This window comes from Oryzias melastigma, unplaced genomic scaffold (genome assembly GCF_002922805.2).
Source record: "Oryzias melastigma strain HK-1 unplaced genomic scaffold, ASM292280v2 sc00263, whole genome shotgun sequence".
NCBI classification, from domain to species: Eukaryota; Metazoa; Chordata; class Actinopteri; order Beloniformes; family Adrianichthyidae; genus Oryzias; species Oryzias melastigma.
Genome location: NW_023416897.1, coordinates 133,894 through 152,795, shown reverse-complemented (window position 1 = coordinate 152,795; position 18,902 = coordinate 133,894). Strand labels below are relative to the sequence as shown.

Genomic DNA, 18,902 nt, shown 5'->3' with positions numbered 1-18,902 from the left:
AAGTCCTAAAGCTGTTTGCAATAAAGATTACTTTGACAAATATAGTTATTTGATTGATATCGTTTTTAATATCGTTATCGCACAAAATTAAAAAAACGATATCGCAATATGAAAATTCCCATATCGCCCAGCCCTATTTTCACATAGTTTTTCTGCATGTAGCTTTTTGCCATTCTGTTATTTAATGTCATGCTTCTTAATACAGTTACAAGTTGTGTATATATATTTATGTTGTAATATCCTTTTTTCTTACTTAATGGCTTTTTTATTTATTCATGTATGCACCATCATCACCAAGAAAAATTCCTCCTATGTGTAAAATCGTACTTGGCAAAAAAGTTTCTTCTGATGCTGATTTAAATCCCAGCATGACCTTTCTGTTTACATGTTCTCACTGTGCGTACATACTTTAAGTTTTCTCCAAGCAGTCCGGTTTCCTCCTCCAGTCCAAAAACATGCTTTATAGGTTAGTTGGCATCTCCAAAATGGCCACTACGTGTTCATGTGAGTGTACAAGTGTGTCTGAGTGAGTATTCCTGTAATAGACAGGTGACCCCACCTTGGCTTAACGGTAGTTGGGTTGCTCCAGAAACCCTGGTTGGTGGGTTTTTGAGTCGGATGGATGACTCGCACCTTGACGAGGAATGTGTATGTTACACAGAGGCAAGACGGTTGTGATGGAAGCAAAGAGAGGCCATTATTCTGAGGCTGCAGACCGAAAACCAGCATTTCTAAGGACTTGTCTTTCATCTCTGAGTGGTGTCTGGGTCATATCAGTCATCTGGAGAAGGCTTGTGCTCCAGAGAATCCAGGTCCATTTAGTCATGACACAAGAATACATATATATGACTGGAAAAGATGATGCAGGTAAAAATATGAAAACAATTTGTTGTAGATAAAATATGATATTAAGAAAGAAGCTTTAGAGACACAGAAATAAAGGCATCAGTACACAATGTGTTTAAATCTAGAATATTTATGGTCAATTTTCTCAAAAAAGAGAAAACATTAGTTTGTACAAAGTACCAATTTAAATACTGCATGTTGGAGACAGAAATGCCTGTAGTTTGATAACAAAGTTGGACAAAGAGGTTTGGTCTGCACAGGCTTCATCCTTCAGCACAACACTGGAAAAAGGCCTTTTGCCCTGCCAGGTGTCATACAAAACACCTTCATCATGTACATCGGAAGGCCTGCAAGCTGAACCCAGGAGGGAACTATGATCATTGAAACCTCTTCAACTCTGTTTTAGAGGCGGAATAAGCTGTCCTGCAACTTCAAACTGCTTGAGTGAAGCCTCAGTATTAGAGCTAATGACACTTTTTATTCCAAAATAAAAATGTCTCTTCTTTGGACTCTGAACAAGAGTGCTTTTCTTGAAAATTAAAAATAGGATGGTGCTAGTCAGCAGTCAAACTGAGCAAGTGCAAAGACAGCATGTGACACACGTGGACCAATTCCTCCTGATCCATATGAGAATATTTCTGATTGAAATCAGCATTCACCACAGATAAAGAATGCTAAAGAAAAGCTGTTTGTCCTTGCCTGAAACCCCAGGGTTTCTTTTTCATGATAGGAATCCCACTGTGTCAGGGGTCGGCAACTTTTAACAGTTAAAGATCCATTTGGGCTCATTTTCTACTGTCAAAACCTAGAAGGAGCCGCATAGTCTTAATTTAGACTTTAAGAAATTTGAATTTACATTCATGACCTTCTTTTTCTTAATAATTAACATAAATTATGTCTATTTTTGGCACAGACAAAAGCAAAAATATAAAAAGAAACTAGGATCTCTCAAAATGGGATTTTTCTTTTTTTACATGTGAAAAAAGCTCAAATAACTTATTTTCAAAATAAAGGATCATCTCAGTGCAGCTCTGAGCAGCTAGTGACAAGTGTTGTGAAGCCTAAGATGATATGTGCTTTTAACTCATAAAAGATCAAACTTTTTACCACCGTTTTTGCTTTCCATATAAAATCTGTTCATTCTGGAGGTAGAGTTGATCAAACAAGACGTCTTCAGGTCAACAGGATGTAAAAACCTACATAGTTTATCATCTATGTGAACCTCAGACATCAATTTATATATTTAACTCATCTAGATTAAATAAATTATAATTAAATAATCCTCACTTTAAAAAAATGCTATTTTATTTTTCTTTTCTTTTTCGTTGTTGTTCCTTTCCCCCTCTCTGTCCTCAGCAGTCTTATTCGGCTGGGTTTTGTTATTTTAGTTTGGATCTTGGTAGTCTTAGTTTGTGGGCTTTGTTTATTTGTTTTCTTTAGGTAGTTTTGGTTAGACAGTCATTATCAGGAGCTGCTGACTCTGACAGTCGACATGTCTGGATCAGCAGTCTCCATGATTTATTCTATGTTAATCCAAGGAGCCACCATGGAGAGATAAAAGAGACACACGAGGATCTGGAGCTGCAGGTTGCTGAACCACCTGCACTAGGTGAAGATGTTATGAAAACCTCCTGAAGCTCAGCTGGTCGATTCCAAGTAACTCATTTCTCATTTAAATTCAGATAATTAATCAACACAATTGAAAATGTGTTTTTGATTGTGAGCCTTCCTATCTGAAGGATCAACCTTGAATAGAAATGTTTTGATCAAACGATGAGCAGTTTCTCCAAAAAGGACAGACCCGTGCAGCTCTCAGAGCGACCAGGAGGCAAAAATACATTCCAGTCCCTGATATGTAGCAGGACTGCACTTCGAGAGGGGAGGTGGGAATTTTGGGGTTAAGAAGAACAACAAATGACGAGTGGGTCAGACTAATATGAACATGGAAACTTGTTCTTTAAAAAATTTCATTAAAAATAGTTTTAAAATGATTGCACTATTTAAAAAGCTTTTCTTCCACATCCGATTCTCCTGTTTGTTAGTGAGATGTTGATGACTTGATGCTGATGAAATCGTGGCGGGATTTGTGGGACGGAACACAGCTGCTGACCCTTCTTAAGTTGTCAGGAAATCTGGAGGCTTGTTTGATTTTAGGCCAAAAACACAGACATCCAAACAAAGAATGACTTGGGAGGCAGGAGCAAATACCTCACTGGTCTTGGGTTTGGATTTGGGGGGCAGAGGGGGCCCAGGGGCTTTGCATGAGTTGTCAACTGTACAGGGAGGGCAGTGTTTTAAAGCTGAGGGGCCCGCTCAGGCTGCACTATCTGTGGATCGGGAGGTGCAGCCCGTTAATGGGGTTGAGTGGGTGAGGGAGGGAAGGCTGTAGCTCCAGCTGGGCCAGGAGGGAAAAGTGGTCTGATGGGATGTGGGGGTGGGGGCAGCCAATGATGTTGTTGTCCATCAGCCAGTGGTTGTCGAGGGGTCCCAGCAGCCCAAGCACACTCATGTGTGTCCTAGAGAAGAAGATGTAGTCGATGACACCCTACACACACACACACACACACACACACACCCACGCACACACACACACACCCACACACACACATTTTAACGTTAAAAAACATAAGCTGGAAGTTTTGAAGCTACCAGAAGCTTTGGACCACGGGGACTAACATGATGTAAAGCACATTTCATTCATAATATTTCTTGTTTTGCAGCACAAGACAGTTTTTTAATGTATGCAGTGAAATGATGTTATTGGTGCAAATTCTACTTATGGTCTTGCTAAATCATCTTAACATTACCTATCTGGAACAGAAATTTGAAAAACTAAATCCTAACTACCAGTTTTAGGAATTTCACCAATTCAAGAATGTAGAAGTTATACAGTAATGGCCTATGAAACATTGATTCTAATGATAATATGGTTTCGATTTACCCCTCGCTTACACCGCCAGCTCAGTTGCGTGCGCCGTAGTCTTTTCGTAACATTAAAAGTGCGAGAGAAACTCCCACTGCAGGCGTTCACGTCCTGCGTCTGCAGACTGACCTCTGCGTCTCTGCGAATCCGTTTCGTTTGGTTCAAATTTTGACGGACACCGCAGCTGATCGTCATCACTTTCTGTGAAGTTGGGGCTATTCACGACTTAAACCGGAAACCACGCGAGCGAATTTAAAGCGCATGCGGTAAATTTTCAAAATAAAACGAACTTTCTGCTGAACTCGCCAGTTTCAGCGTGTCGTCAACATTACGTAATTCACGTGTTACTCAAAGTGTGTTGCAGAATAGCGTTGTCAGTCATAACCATGGACGAGGAGAAGCTGATCATAGAGATCCAGCACTACTCTGTCTGGGCTGAGCTTTCACAGGCTGTGGCTGGAGCAGCAGCCAGTGTAAGCCATCGGCTGTAGCTAGTCCACTCCCGCGACGCAACGAAGCCTTGGCGCTAGCGGTGTAAGCCCGGGGTTAGTCCTACTTCAGACAAAAAACATGCTGGGAAAGTGATTCCTAATCATGCTTGCATGGAAAATAAAGAGGAGCTGATTGACCACTTTTCCACAACGAGACGAGTCGTGCTTTCTGCAAAAAAGAGGGATTTCCTTCTGTCTTTCACTTTTAACTAAAATAGTCATCAGGGGTGTTGGTTTGTATAAAAAAAGTGAAACATCATAAAGTAGAAATCTAAAAAAGTGAAACTGACAAGTGAAGCTAATGCCTGCAGAGGGAACAAATGACTGACAGACACTTCTAAAAAGGGGAAACTGTCAAACCTAAAGTGTGGTTATAACCTATAATTGTATAATCAGAACACAACCATCTGAAAATGCAGCATCAGAAAACCTGGAGTTTCTATGTGGTTAAACTTTTACATCCAGACTGCTTTCATAAAACTATTCAGGTTAAAAATAAACAACATAAAAAAATCACAGCACAGAAAACAGCAGAGCATAAAATCTGTCCGAGCACACTGATCAACTTTTTTACTTGGTGCCAAGCTCAATGAAAAGTAGAAATTCACTAGGACATTCAGGAGATCCCAAAATATAACTCAACATTTTTTTTACTATGTAAAGGCTTCTCCGTATGGAAGTCTTTTCACCCCATAATTCAAAGTCATATGTATTCTTAATGGACAATTCAATTGATTATGCAATATGCATTTTGGAATTTACAATTCCATACCAAAAAATGACTTTTCAATATTTTGTTTGTTATAAAATCTATAGAATTTTAATTTGCCATGCAATTTTTCTGTCAAAATCATTGAACTGGACACAGCCGCCCCCTCCCACCTGACGATCCAAACAGGAAGTACCTGCTTGTCCCGGAAAGCTGAAACCCAACAGCCTTCAATAGAGAAATAAACCGCAGTTGCTCAGTCATTGTATTGATCAGAATAACCATTCTTACTCTGGTAAGACGATCAAACTTGACTATTTAGAGGAATTAAAAGTCGTAACAAGGTTTCCGTAGGTGAACCTGCAGAAGGATCATTACCGGAAAAGGAAAGGTGCCGCCGCTGCCGCGGAGCGTCCTTTGTCGTCCTCCTCCAGGGCCGAGGCGGACGGAGCCCCCCCGCCCGGGTCTGCTGCGGCGACGGGTGGGCTTGCTCCCCCGCCGCCCTCTCGGCCTCCCTCGCCCGCGCGCAACCAACCCCGCGCGGGTCCTCTTTCCAGACGGCCGGCGGGGGTGGCCTCTGCGCGGGGGCCAAGGAGGACCCCGCCGGCCGTCTGGGCTCGTGCGGGCTCGGCTGCCGGCGGCGGACAACCATCCGGCGAACCCACGGCACCCCCCATGCCCGGCCCGAGGCCTCGGAACCGCAAACCCCCCTCAGCGCGGCGCGGCGGGCTCACCCTGGCCGTCCGGCGCGCGCCCGTCAGGTGCCCGTACACCCCCCGCGTTCCTCCTCCGGAGGGCCGGGGAGGGCTCAAAGCCTCCCCCTGACCGGGGAGCGCCCCTCTCCTTTATTGAAACGGTTAATTTGTGAAGGGAGACCCCCTTCTTCGGCACATTACTGCACCCAAATACCACACTCCTATTCACCATTATCCCGTTTGAATCCCCAAATCCACGGCAGTCCAAATTCTATTATGTTAAGTAATTCCATGCCCAGAAAGTCATCACAACACTAGCGGATCTAGCTGTATGTTCCTGTACTGACGTCACACGACCTATGACCTACTTATCAGTGGCTGCAGAAAATCTGAGCGACCGCGCTATCTTTGAACGCTTGAAGAGAGTGCACGGGGCCGCGGGTGACAAAATAATTATACGGGGTTCATTTGTGACATAAATACTAATGTTTTATTGCAGTTTAAGAAAATTCACGATTTTCACCGTACGAGGCCTTTAAATTTGAAGGCCTTTCTTTGGTTTGTTGTTTGTTTTTTTTCTAACTTTTTAGATTTGGGCTTTTAAATTAGCAGTCTGAGCAGCTCATAGACAAGGCGAAGGACTTGACATGCGTCAGGAGGGAGTCATAGACAGATGTGGTGAACAGAACCCGACAGATTTTAGGGAACAAATGCCGGGGCAACCTTTGGAAGATATACGGTAATAATTAAAAGACCAATAAGAATGATTTAAAAATGGCTCAATGTGGGAGCTTAAAAGTGCAAACCCTATCATTCATTGGTAAAAGCCTAAATCAGAGAAGGTGGCAGCTCTCTGCAGTCTGTACCTTGAAGTCATAGGTGTAGTTGGTGTAAGGCATGAGGCTGCTGTTGTAGGCACTCTTCAGCTGGAAGCTGTGCGTGATGCTCCCATCTGAGTTGCCGTTCTTGCTGTTGCAGCTGAAGTTGGTCAAACATTCATTGTAGCGCAGCTCCTTAAAGTCCTTGTGGTTCTCGGCCACACCACCACTGCTAAGGTATTCCACCACACCTGGATTCAAGGACAGGAGGAGGGTCACAACTGATTCTCAGCAAAGACTTAATCAGCTGCACTGAGAACAGCTGCAGAAGGAGCTGAACAAACTCTGTCTGGAGACATTACAACAAAGAGATTTATAAACTCTGTTTAAGGACGGCTTTACAGAAGGAATACCAACCTTATAACAGAATATGGACCTTTTCAGTTCACGGCATCATATCTATAACTTGGTTCATCTATGAGAAGTACACTGACTTTGACTGAATAAAAGATTATAATAAAAGAACATATAATAATAATAAATACATAAATAAAATATATAATATTAAAAAAGACTAAATCAATTATTGAACTTATTGCAACTTAGAACAAACATGACCAAAAAATAAAAACAACAAACAAAGCCACAGAACCCTCACACTTAAAAGACAAACACTTGGGAGTTACTCCAGCTGCCACACTGTTACCATGGCAACAGACAAACACATGGGTTGTGTCCGAACTTTCCCCCTAATCCTTAACTACTAAAAAACTATATAATGGTGGACTATAAAGTGCCCTGGATTTTAAAGGTAATTTGAAAACGATGCTCATTACTTTTCTTTCGTTTTTATTAAAAACCGGATATGACGTCACCGATTTCACAAAGTGAAAATCAAATAAATACGAATATTTGCAGAGGTTTACCGTGTCCTGATGGTGGGAATGTAGATGGTTTATTGAAATATTTCTATTATTTATTTGTTCAAAATTGTTGGACCGCAATGCATTGTGATCTATATTTGCTAGTCTAGTGAGCATCGAGGCACACCAGTTTTTCACAAAGATTTCTGGGAAATTTTGAGTGCACTCGATTTTGGAGTTAGTAGATTGGGACAGCAATAGAAAATGGCAAATGCACTATGTAGTGAGTGGGCCAGAATTTGGACACAACCCTGGACGTCCTCCAGCTGCCACACTGTTACCATGACGACAAACACCTAGACTTACTCCAGCGTTTACACCGTTACCATTGTGACCAGGGATCGGCAACCTGCGGCCGCATGAGGCTCTTTAAGCGCTTCCTAGTGGTTCATTGGCGCTTTTTCAAAAATGTTTGAAAATGAAAAAAAAAATGTTGGAGGGAAATTTTTGGTTTTAATACGGTTTCTGTTGGAGGACAAACATGGCACAAACATCCTTTACTTTTTCCAGTTGTTACGAGATCAGTGTAGGTGCTTCCACGCCGGCTGAGTCAGTGCGCAATCAAGCGCACACCCTCAATGAAAAGTCAATGCAAACATGCACACACCAGAATTCCTGGCCCATGCGTCTGGAGCGCACGTGAGCGCACGTTGCTACGCAGGTTTTTAAGTCGGGTCGCGAGCTCCACGTACAAATCGGCACGCATTGAGCGCGCGCTGAATCTTCAGTCCGGATCAAGATTTCCACGCGCACGTCGCAGCAGCGCAGAGCAGTGACCAATCAAGGAGCCGGATTCGGGAGCTGCTTGTGGGCGGAGTCTGCTTCAAAGCACAGAAGTGCCAAACGTGATCACGAAGGAGAAATGAATCATTACGGTTTGTGTCCGGTCAGGTTAATACGACACCAAGATGAGATGAGCGCTAACCAACAGAAGAATAGAAGAAGAATCTCCTCCCCGCCACTGCGTGCGTGACCGCGCTGCTCCAGTGTAGATACCACCTGCTGAGCGTGCGTTCACAAACCTGCGTTCTTGAACGCACCGCACGCGGCCAGTGTGCAGGTGCGTGGCGGGGAGGAGATTCTCCTTCGATTGTATTTTTACTGTTCATTAGCGCTCATCTGCATCTACAACAGGGAGAACCTAAAGTAAAAGTGTTGAAAATCCCCCAAATCTTTCTGAAGACTTTTGTTTTCACAACTCTGTCCTTTTAAATGTCTGAAAAAAACTCACGCGCGCTCCAGACTTGGAGGCCAGGAATTCTGGTGTGCGCGCGTTTATATTGACTCTTCATTGAAAGTGTGCGCTTGATTGCACGCTGACGCACCCAGTGTGGAAGCACCTTAAAGGTGGACATTACATACACTTTACATTTTTGTGTTTTTTTTTAAATCCTCAAAATAAAATGACATCAAAAATCATATTTCTTATTATCTATTCTTATCCGTATATATTCTTATCTGTATTGCATTTCTTTAATTTCATCAAAGCAATGAAACAAACTGTAATTCATTCATATTGTAGTGATGGTCTCAGGCACGCTGGGCTTGCTGTCGGGTCTGGCAGAGCAAGGAATTGTGGGTTACCCGTTATTTTGCCTGTCTGACTGGAATTGGATCTAAGTTTGGGTTTTCCTCAATGTGTTCTGTTGTCTGACTGTTGAACATTTGTTGGCATTTATGATTTTGTCCTGTTATGTTTGAATTCTCCTGGAGTGAGAATGAGGGAGAGACTGATGACGACCCCCTCTCCTTGTGTCATTGAGGGATGTCAAAATAAAAGCTTGTATGTTCATCATGAGGCTATTCAGCTTTTGTCGCTGCAATTCCTCTCTAACTTGACATGAAACCAAGTTTGAGGCTAACATGACGCGAGGACACGCACCTGCTACCTCCAGCTCTGCTTCCTGTCTTTTCTTCAGTCCCACTGTTTCTAGTCCAAACAACATGGCTGGTCTCACCACAGTCTTGTACACCTTTCCTTTCATTTGTGCTGAAACTCTTCTGTCACACATCACACCTGACACTTTTCTCCACCCATTCCAACCTGCTTGCACTCTCCTCTTCACTTCTTTTCCACACTCTCCATTACTCTGTACTGTTGACCCTAAATACTTAAACTCCTCCCCCTTCTTTATCTCTTCTCCCTGTAACCTCACTCTTCCACTCTGGTTCCTCTCATTCACACACATGTACTCTGTCTTACTGCGGCTAACCTTCATTCCTCTCCTTTCCAGGGCAAACCTCCACCTCTCTAACTCCACCTCCACCTGTTCCCTGCTCTCACTACAAATCACAATATCATCTGCAAACATCATAGTCCATGGTGATTCCTGTCTAACCTCATCCGTCAGTCTGTCCATCACCATTGCAAACAGGAAGGGGCTCAGAGCTGATCCCTGATGTAATCCCACCTCCACCTTGAACTCCTCTGTCACCCCTACAGCACACCTCACCACTGTCTTACAGCCCTCATACATGTCCTGCACTGCTCGGACATACTTCTCTGTCACTCCAGACTTCCTCATACAATACCATAGTTCCTCTCTGGGCACTCTGTCATAAGCTTTCTCCAGATCTACAAAGACACAGTGGAGCTCTCTCTGACCTTCTCTGTACTTCTCTATCAACATCCTCAAAGCAAATGTTGCATCTGTAGTGCTCTTTCTTGGCATGAAACCATACTGCTGCTCACAAATGTTCACTTCTGCTCTTAGTCTGGCTTCCACTACTCTTTCCCACACCTTCATTGTATGGCTCATCAGCTTTATTCCTCTGTAGTTACCACAACTCTGCACATCTCCCTTATTCTTAAAAATGGGCACCATCACACTTCTCCTCCATTCCTCAGGCATCTTCTCACCACCTAAGATCCTGTTGAACAACCCGGTCAAAAACTCCACTGCCATCTCTCCTAGACACTTCCATACCTCCACAGGTATATCATCAGGACCAAGAGCCTTTCCACTCTTCATCCTCTTCAAAGCCCCTCTCACTTCACCTTTACTAATCTTTCTTACTTCCTGCTCCACAACCGTCACCTCTCCTACTCTTTGTTCTCTCTCATTCTCTTCATTCATCAACTCTTCAAAGTATTCTTTCCATCTTTCCATTACACCACTGACACCTGTCACCACATTACCATTCCTATCCTTGATCACCCTAACCTGCTGCATGTCCTTCCCATCTCGATCTCTCTGCCTTGCTAGTCTGTACAGGTCAGTCTCTCCCTCCTTACTACCCAACCTAGCGTACAAGTCATCATAAGCTCTTTGTTTGGCCTTTGACACCTCTACTTTCACCTTACGCTGCATCTCCCTGTACTCCTGTCTACTCTCCTCAGTCCTCTCAGTGTCCCACTTCTTCTTAGCTAGTCTCTTACTCCGTATACACTCCTGCACCTCCTCATTCCACCACCAAGTCTCCTTATCAACTCTCTTTCCTGATGACACACCAAGTACACTCCTACCTGTCTCCCTGATCACATTAGCTGTAGTTATCCAGTCATCTGGGAGTACCTCCTGACCACCCAGAGCCTGTTTCAACTGTTTCTTAAAAGTCATGCAACAATCTTCTTTTTTCAGCTTCCACCAGTTTGTCCTCTTCTCTGCCTTTGCCCTCTCTTTCTTCATCTTCTTCACCACCAGAGTCATTCTACACACCACCATCCTGTGCTGTCTGGAAACACTCTCACCAACCACTACTTTACAGTCACTGATCTCCTTCAGATTACACCGTCTACACAAGATGTAGTCTATCTGTGTGCTTCTACCTCCGCTCTTATAGGTCACTCTATGTTCCTGTCTCTTCTCAAAGAATGTATTCACTATCGCCATTTCCATCTTTTTTGAAAAATCAACCACCATCTGTCCTTCTACATTCCTCTCCTGGATACCAAACCTGCCCATCACCTCCTCATCACCTCGGTTTCCTGCACCAACATGACCATTGAAATCTGCACCAATGACAACTCTCTCATTTCCAGGGATGCTCATCATCACTTCATCAAGATCCAACCAGAACTTCTCCTTCTCTTCCAGCTCACATCCTACCTGTGGGGCATACCCACTAACAACATTGAACATGACACCCTCCATTTCTATCTTCAGACTCATCACTCTATCTGACACTCTTTTTACCTCCACAACACTCCTAACAAACTCCTCCTTTAGGATAACTCCTACTCCATTTCTCTTCCCATCTCCACCATGATAGAACAACTTGAACCCTGCTCCTAAACTTCTAGCCTTGCTACCTTTCCACCTGGTCTCCTGGACACACAGTATGTCTACCTTTCTCCTCTGCATCATGTCCACTAACTCTCTACCCTTTCCTGTCATAGTTCCAACATTCAAAGTCCCAACTCTCAGTCCAACACTAGTGACTTTCCTCTTCTCTCTCTCCCTACGAACCTGCCTTCCTCCTCTCCTTCTTCCACCAACAGTAGTCCAATTTCCACCGGCACCCTGTCGGTGAACAGCACCGATGGCGGTCGTTGTTAACCCGGGCCTCGACTGATCCGGTATGGATTTCGTAGGTCTGATTCGCATATTTGATTTGGCAAGATTTTACGTCGGATGACCTTCCTGACAACCATCTGTATTTATCCGGGCTTGGGACAGGCACAATGAGACCCTGGCTTGGGCCCCCTCGTGGCTACATTGCAAGTGAGTTTGCAGATAGTTTTCTAAATTCTTCTTTCTTGGTCGTACAGACCAGAGGAAGCCCAGCTAGAAAATTCTGCGCTAACGTTCTGCTCAATGACATAAACACAGCAGAGAGCAATTGTTATGGAAGCAGCTCTGTCCCCAAACTTTAACCTGTCACAACATTTACAGCTATTATCACTGTGTTTGAAATCTTAACAGTTTGTCTTTGATGATATGATCAAAGTTCTTAAGTTTAAAAATGTTTCTTGTATCAGCTAAAGATTCTACCTGGAGCCTCATTCTCAAAGTACTATGAAATCATATTTGGATCAGGGCCGGATCTAGCCAGCCCTGTTGGGGGTGCAAACAGAATACCAGGGGGGGTTACAGTGTAAAATCCTCCCAAGCCCCTAAAAAGTCCCAATCGGATAAAAATACTGTTTTTAGAGTTTATAACATGTCTGGGATAATTATGTCAAATACAATGACTGAATTTCAATTTACAAAATCCTTAAAAATAGTTTTTTTTTTGTTTGTTTGTTTTTCTGTATCGTCCATTCACCTATTGTTTCTTTTTTTCCTTTTTTTTCTTAATAGTTGCTTCTACATTTTATGAATTTGCTGTTTCTTTTGTTTTTTAAATTGACAACTCCATCTCTTGTTTCTGTTGTTGTCTTTCTGTATTGATTTAATTTTTTTCTTTTAGTACAGATCATCAACTTTTTAACTTTTTCAAAGGGACTAAAGATGGAAATTAGCTTGAAAGGCTATAATCTTAGGTCATGTCCACACTTAGGCGGGTATTTCTACAAACGCATATCTGCTGACCTCCGTTTTACAAAAAGTGTTGCGTCCACACATGATCGTTTTAAAAATAATTCCATCCACACGTCCCCGCATACATGCGCTCTTGGACGCGGTTATGAGCTTGCCAGAACAGTAGTTGACAGTGTTTCCATTAACTCTGAAATTTAGCTAATTGGAATTTCGATAATAAATCCTCCTAATGGAAACACCACAATTTCGAAAAAAAACTCGCATTTTTCGAAAAAAAGGTTTTTGCGCTTGGAGGAGGTGATTTTTGGGGCGTATTGAAACAGACATTTTTCGCAAAACTGTTTTGGAAACACTTTTTTTTCGAAATAGATGCGCCTCCTTGTGTGTCTGTCCTGAACGCAACACAGCGGGCGGCAGGAGAGATCTAACAGCTTCACAGCTTCATATGCAGCTGCACTTCTGCAGCTTGGAGTCTGAAGATGCTGAAGCCTCGTTTGAGGAAAAGCGCGAGTGCAGGGACAGAAACTTAAATGAATCTCGTCGTGTTTTAGACAGAAAAAGGTCCAGCAGCTTACTTGTTAGAATGGTTATTTTTTTTTAAAACCGCTGGACAGGTTTCTCACCTGAGACTGTCAATAGACTCTGCGCGGCACGCGCTCTCCAGACAGAGCTGTGACGTCACCGCAATGCTCCTTTTTTAGTGAATCAAATAAAAAAATACTTGTTCTCATTCATCGTCGTGTTTTTAATGACTTATCGCGTGAGTTGGTTTGTGCTTTATCGCAAAATGATGATTTAATGGAAACATTGTCGCAAAAAGTGACGTTTAAAAACGTAAATCACCGGATATTCATGTCCACACGCAGACGCAAAACCGGAGTTTTCCAAAATCTTCACTTTGGCTGGAGTTTTCCAAAATCTTCACTTTAGCTGGAGTTTTCCAAAAGCACCGTTTTCAGTGACTGAAATCTTCGGTTTCGTGTGGATGATAGGGCAAAACGTATAGAATTATATTTTTATATTTGTTTTAGCAGATACCTGCCTACGTGTGGACAAGGCCTGAGTGTGAGCTGCATTTTTAAATGTTTTATCAGTATATGCTGTCCCTGTCTTAAATAAACAATCAATCGATTACTCAGTACACTAAATATTATTCAACATCAGGATGATTATTTAAATATGATAATGTATTTTCTTTATAGACATGAGTTTGTTTTTTAGTAATAGGCTACATAATAGTAAATAACTGATGTAAAAATGAACAAGATTTCAAATAATCTGTAATATATGTTATTGTTGCCTTTAAAAGTTAACTTTATTTCAATTTTATTTATTTCTCTGTGACAATGGACATTAAATTAACCGAGCAGCTATTTTTTATCTGTTGTCCACGGACAAATGTTAAAAAATATATATATATTATAAAACATATATTAAAGTTTATACTAAGGAGGAGAGGCATATTAAAATTCAATGGAGTGTCAAAGACGACCCCAACCTCCTGCTCTCATTCAGTCCCACTGTCCGCCTTCATCCCCCGCCTGTAGCTGCCTGGTCTCACCGACATGCAGGCGAGTCATCTCAAACACAGCTAATGCTCCGGTACTGTTAGCTTCACTGCTACAAACAGCGTTAACTTTAGCAACCACAAACCTGAACATTGTCAACTCTCGCTTTTTCCTCCGAACTCCAACAAAGAGAGCAACAGATGAGGACAAGAAGGAGTTCAAATGACGGTTAATCGAGTCATTTCAGCGACAAACAGCAGAAAATTCAAATAGCTCTGCTGCTGAGAACCGCGTGTCTCTGCCGCTGAGTCTGAGTGCGCTGAGCGACGGAGTGAGAGAGGAGGACCCGAGTGAAGCGAGAGGCCACGCCCTCCCTTGGATCTACCAATCAGCACTAGCAGCTAGTTTGAATGGGAGCCAGAGAGAGCAGAAAGCACTCTGTTTTTCTTGTTTGCATGGCATCACGTTTGGGGGGGCAGTCCTGAAATTTGGGGGGGGCATGGCCCCACCTTGCCCATGCCTAGATCTGGCCTTAATTTGAAGGTACATTTTGAATGCAATTGAAATTTATTTACCATGTATTTAATCCAAAATAAAAGTTGTAGATTCATTTGAAAATGTCGTAAAGGGTTTTTTTTAGTACCTTGAGGCGTTTTTAATAGGGAAAGGGCTTTGTTAATCTTTGTTCATAAACTTTATCAGTGATTCATGCCATTAAACATCATTCTTCGCCCTCCTTTTTGGGCTTGGATGACAAAGCATTTACAAGCTCAGTTATACAGATTTTAGCTCAGAGGCAGAATAAAAAAATCATGGATATTTTGACAGAAATGCCTCATCTGTAACAGAAGCAGGTGCAATTCTTGCTCTATTTACAGATTAATCTTTATAGATAATAAATATTGAAATATAAAATATTATCAGATATCTAAGCTTTTATTCGAGCCATATTTTTTGAAAATCGATTAAGAAATGAGGGAGCTAGCCCGATTTTTGTGGTTGATGTCTGCCTGTCCGCCATTGAAACAGCAGCGTTCTGCTGCCATGACTCAAAGCATAACAATGGCGCCTGTGTGCGCACGTCTATGTCTATAGCAGCGAATAGGAAAGAGCCAATCCAGTAAAATATATCAATGGTCTATACTGAACCTGATATAAAATTAAACACTGACACAGAAGCTAATTGTGTGCTGTGTTTGTGTTGTAGGTGCTCACTAAAGGTTTAACTTCAGAAAAATGAAAAAAAAAACAAAAAAAAAACACATTTGTCCATGTCTTCCTTTCAAATGTGCAACACTTTGGTCAGTTTAGTTTTGTGTCGGCTTCTGGCTCTGTGACGTGTTGCCATGTTACCATGACAACAAGCCGCATCACATATCAGTCAGCTTTATGTAAGAACGATCTAAATCGAAGACATGACAAGAATAAAGTACTAAATATGGATTGACGCTTGCCATCGGACTGCTTAGGCCTCCGCGTCCTGCGATAATTTCTCATAATGAACACTTCGTCGGGTATTATCCCTCACTTAACACTGATGTTCACCAAATCACTATCTATGAGGAGAAAAAATATTTGTGTTATCATCCATATTCTCTGAAAATTAGCCTAGAATTCATCATTTCTTTCAGGGTATGTAAACTTAAGAGCCAAACACTTGTGTACACTGCCAAACAAAAGGCTTTTACTGTGACTGAACATGCAGCCACAGCTGTTTGTTCAGCAGAATACCCACCGCACAAACTGAGAATGAACATGTCTGTCAGAGGCTTTACCAGAGTCAGGCAGCGAGTTGAGGTCAGCACAGAGGACGATGGGGATGGCGGACAGGTCAGAAGCTGGCAGGCTGGCAGTCAAGGAACTAGAGGCCCTCTCAGCAATACTATTCAGCTCAGACAGAAACATCATGGTCTGTATCAGCTTCACGTCTGAGTACTCTGGGTCCCAGTGCATGTGGGCATTGGCCACCAGGACCAGCTGCTTCTCCTGTGGGGGTTTTGACCCTAAGGCAAAGGAAAGAGTGTAGATCTTAAGAAAGCAGGCAGCCAGAGGGGGGAAACAAAGTCAATGTCTGATCAGGATCAGAGTTCATTTAAAAAAAACCCAAGAAATAAGAACATTTCATTTCTACGGCAACTTCAGAAACATATTTAACAGTTAAAAAAAAGATCACTGTATTTCCCGGACCATAAGTTGCATTTTTTTCCTATACATTAGAAAGGGGTGCGACTTACACTCAGACGCGACTTATTTATGATTTTTTTTAGACATCAATAGGTTCAGATATTCTTTATTTTCTCCACTACCAGTTGCCTTTTAGCGGTTGTTTTCCACTAACAACCACTAGAGGGCGCTGTAGGTTTGTGCATCAGTATTTGCTGCTGACAGAAACGCAGAAGAAGTTCCGTTCAAAACAAACATGGCTGAGAATCTGATCGTTCTCCTCATGGATGTTATGATGTTCTTCAGATTTTCATCAAGATATTATTGTTGTTTTTATTTTTGTCTCCTTGGACTCTCCTTGGACAGAAGAGCAGCTGAAAACAGTCATTCAGGTGGCTAGAAGATAACCATCGCCGCATAAGAAAAGGAAAAAGACTGAAAAACCCAGACATGGAGACATGATTATAGATGCTTTAGAGCTCTAGAGCTCTTCAAAATAAATAACTTAACCTCTCAATATTGTCCGTATCTTCCGTGTATTAACAAGAAACACAGTCAAATCCTCCATCAGGTAACGACGAGGCTAAAAGATAGCTTCTCCACACGCAATGGGAGCGTCTAGTTTACCAACACATTTTGGACAAACATTGAGCACTAAATTTAACACATGTCAAAAGAGGGAATTCATCAATCTCGTTTGGTGTCAAATGCAACAATTAACGTCAGGCTTGTTAAATTTGTTCATAAATGTTGGACTTTTTTCTTCAAAGTGCGACTTATGTACCGGAGGGACTTATAGTTTGGAAAATACGGTATGAACAAACTCATCAAAAATATGAAAAAATGGCTACATTCAATCTAAGCATGTATAAGCAGTTATAAGAACATCCAATGTGACAAATTGTTTTACAGTCAGATATATCGACTGTGAAACAATAAATGAATCAACTTAATCACTTGATCGATTTATATTCCTACGATCTGTCTGACTTTAGTTGTGAATTAAATTGAATCGACATTCACTGTTAAAAAAAGTTTTAAAAAGAAAAGAATAGATCTATAATAGAGCTTAAAGAAAACATTTGGATTAAGGCATGGTAGGTTTAGTTTACTATAATGTAAAGCTAGATGACGAAATCAATTTAATCGATTAATTTGAATTTGTTCTGACGGATGTATTTTTGGGAAAAAGGAGATTCTATTTTCCCATCTCTGCTCCCTTGGGCTTCCATTGTTCGGAGTAAGATGATCCCACCCGTCTCTCACAAAGCACGGATGTGAAAGTGGCAGCCAGGAAAGAGGAGCTAGCTCGGCGAGGCAGATACAGAGAAAAAGGCTTGTTTCAAAACAAAAACAGGCCTAGCTGTTATATTCAGAGTTTAAAGTTAGACGACTCCAAAAACATGTTCATCCCATGTATGAATTGCCTTTATGCTATTTCATTTTCTAAAAAAAACAAAGTAAGTCTCTTCATTTAGGTTTAGACTACAGGTGACTAATAGAAACCCCTCTTCTCACGGAGGAGTTTCAGCAAGAAAACTGACTGTTTTTGATGTATAGGAATATCTCGAGTTCAAAGAGGTCATTAGTGTTTTGCTTTTATAAATAGGCCTCAGGGAGCAAATGTTTTGAGTGTGTTTATGTGTCTATCAATCAATCAATCAAGATACTTTATTAATCCCCCGGGGGAAAATTCATTGTTTTTCAGTACAACCAAGAACAAGACAAACAGAGAGAAGTGCACAGACAGTTCAAGGCTCATTGCAGAAGCGTCCACTGAGCGGCGCCCCTTATCACTATTACATTAGTCTATGGGTTTTGAAATGCTTTAAAGTTTAAAAAAAAATAATTGAAGGCTTTTATTTTGTTTTTTCCTACTGATTTGGATTGACAACCTCAACTCAATTTTAATTCCTATTTTTGAACAAGAACAACAAAAAACAAACTACAAAATAAACAAACAAATAAAAAAGAGACAATGCAAATTATCCCACAAACAATTTCAGATTGAACAAGAATGTTCAGAGTTTGAAAAAGGGGCTTTGGATGAAACTAAAAGCTCAAAGGGTAACCAAACCCTAAATAAACTTTGTCTGCTGTCCTCTATAAATGAGTCTTTAAAAGTGCTGTCGTTGGCCATTGCCCAATTTTTGACACATTAAATAAACTTCAAAAGGATTAATAATGTCAGACCAGAGGACAAATTAATGTCACTGGCAGAGATTGGAAACTTGTTTGATTCTTCAAAATATAGTCAAAAACTGTCTATCTGCTGCCCCCTACAGATCAGAACCGGATAATGGAAACTATGTAAAACCATAAAATGAAAGACCTCAGTATGTGAGGGATTATACAAGATCACCTCTTTTCAGGCAATAAAACAATCTCTACTTGACTTTAGTT

General features: G+C 41.6%; 1 protein-coding gene across 1 annotated transcript in view; it reads right to left on the bottom strand.

Annotated features, from left to right (window-relative positions):
• Positions 1 to 2,796: 2,796 nt before the first annotated feature.
• Positions 2,797 to 18,902, bottom strand: part of cnot6l (CCR4-NOT transcription complex, subunit 6-like) — a 34,997-nt gene continuing 18,891 nt past the window's right edge. The window contains exons 10-12 of the mRNA XM_024263538.2: positions 16,112 to 16,339; positions 6,531 to 6,733; positions 2,797 to 3,391 (exon numbers count right to left, since the gene is read on the bottom strand). Coding sequence (XP_024119306.1) covers positions 3,170 to 3,391; positions 6,531 to 6,733; positions 16,112 to 16,339 — 653 coding nt within the window. The 3' untranslated portion in view covers positions 2,797 to 3,169. The remainder of the gene's footprint in view (positions 3,392 to 6,530; positions 6,734 to 16,111; positions 16,340 to 18,902) is intronic.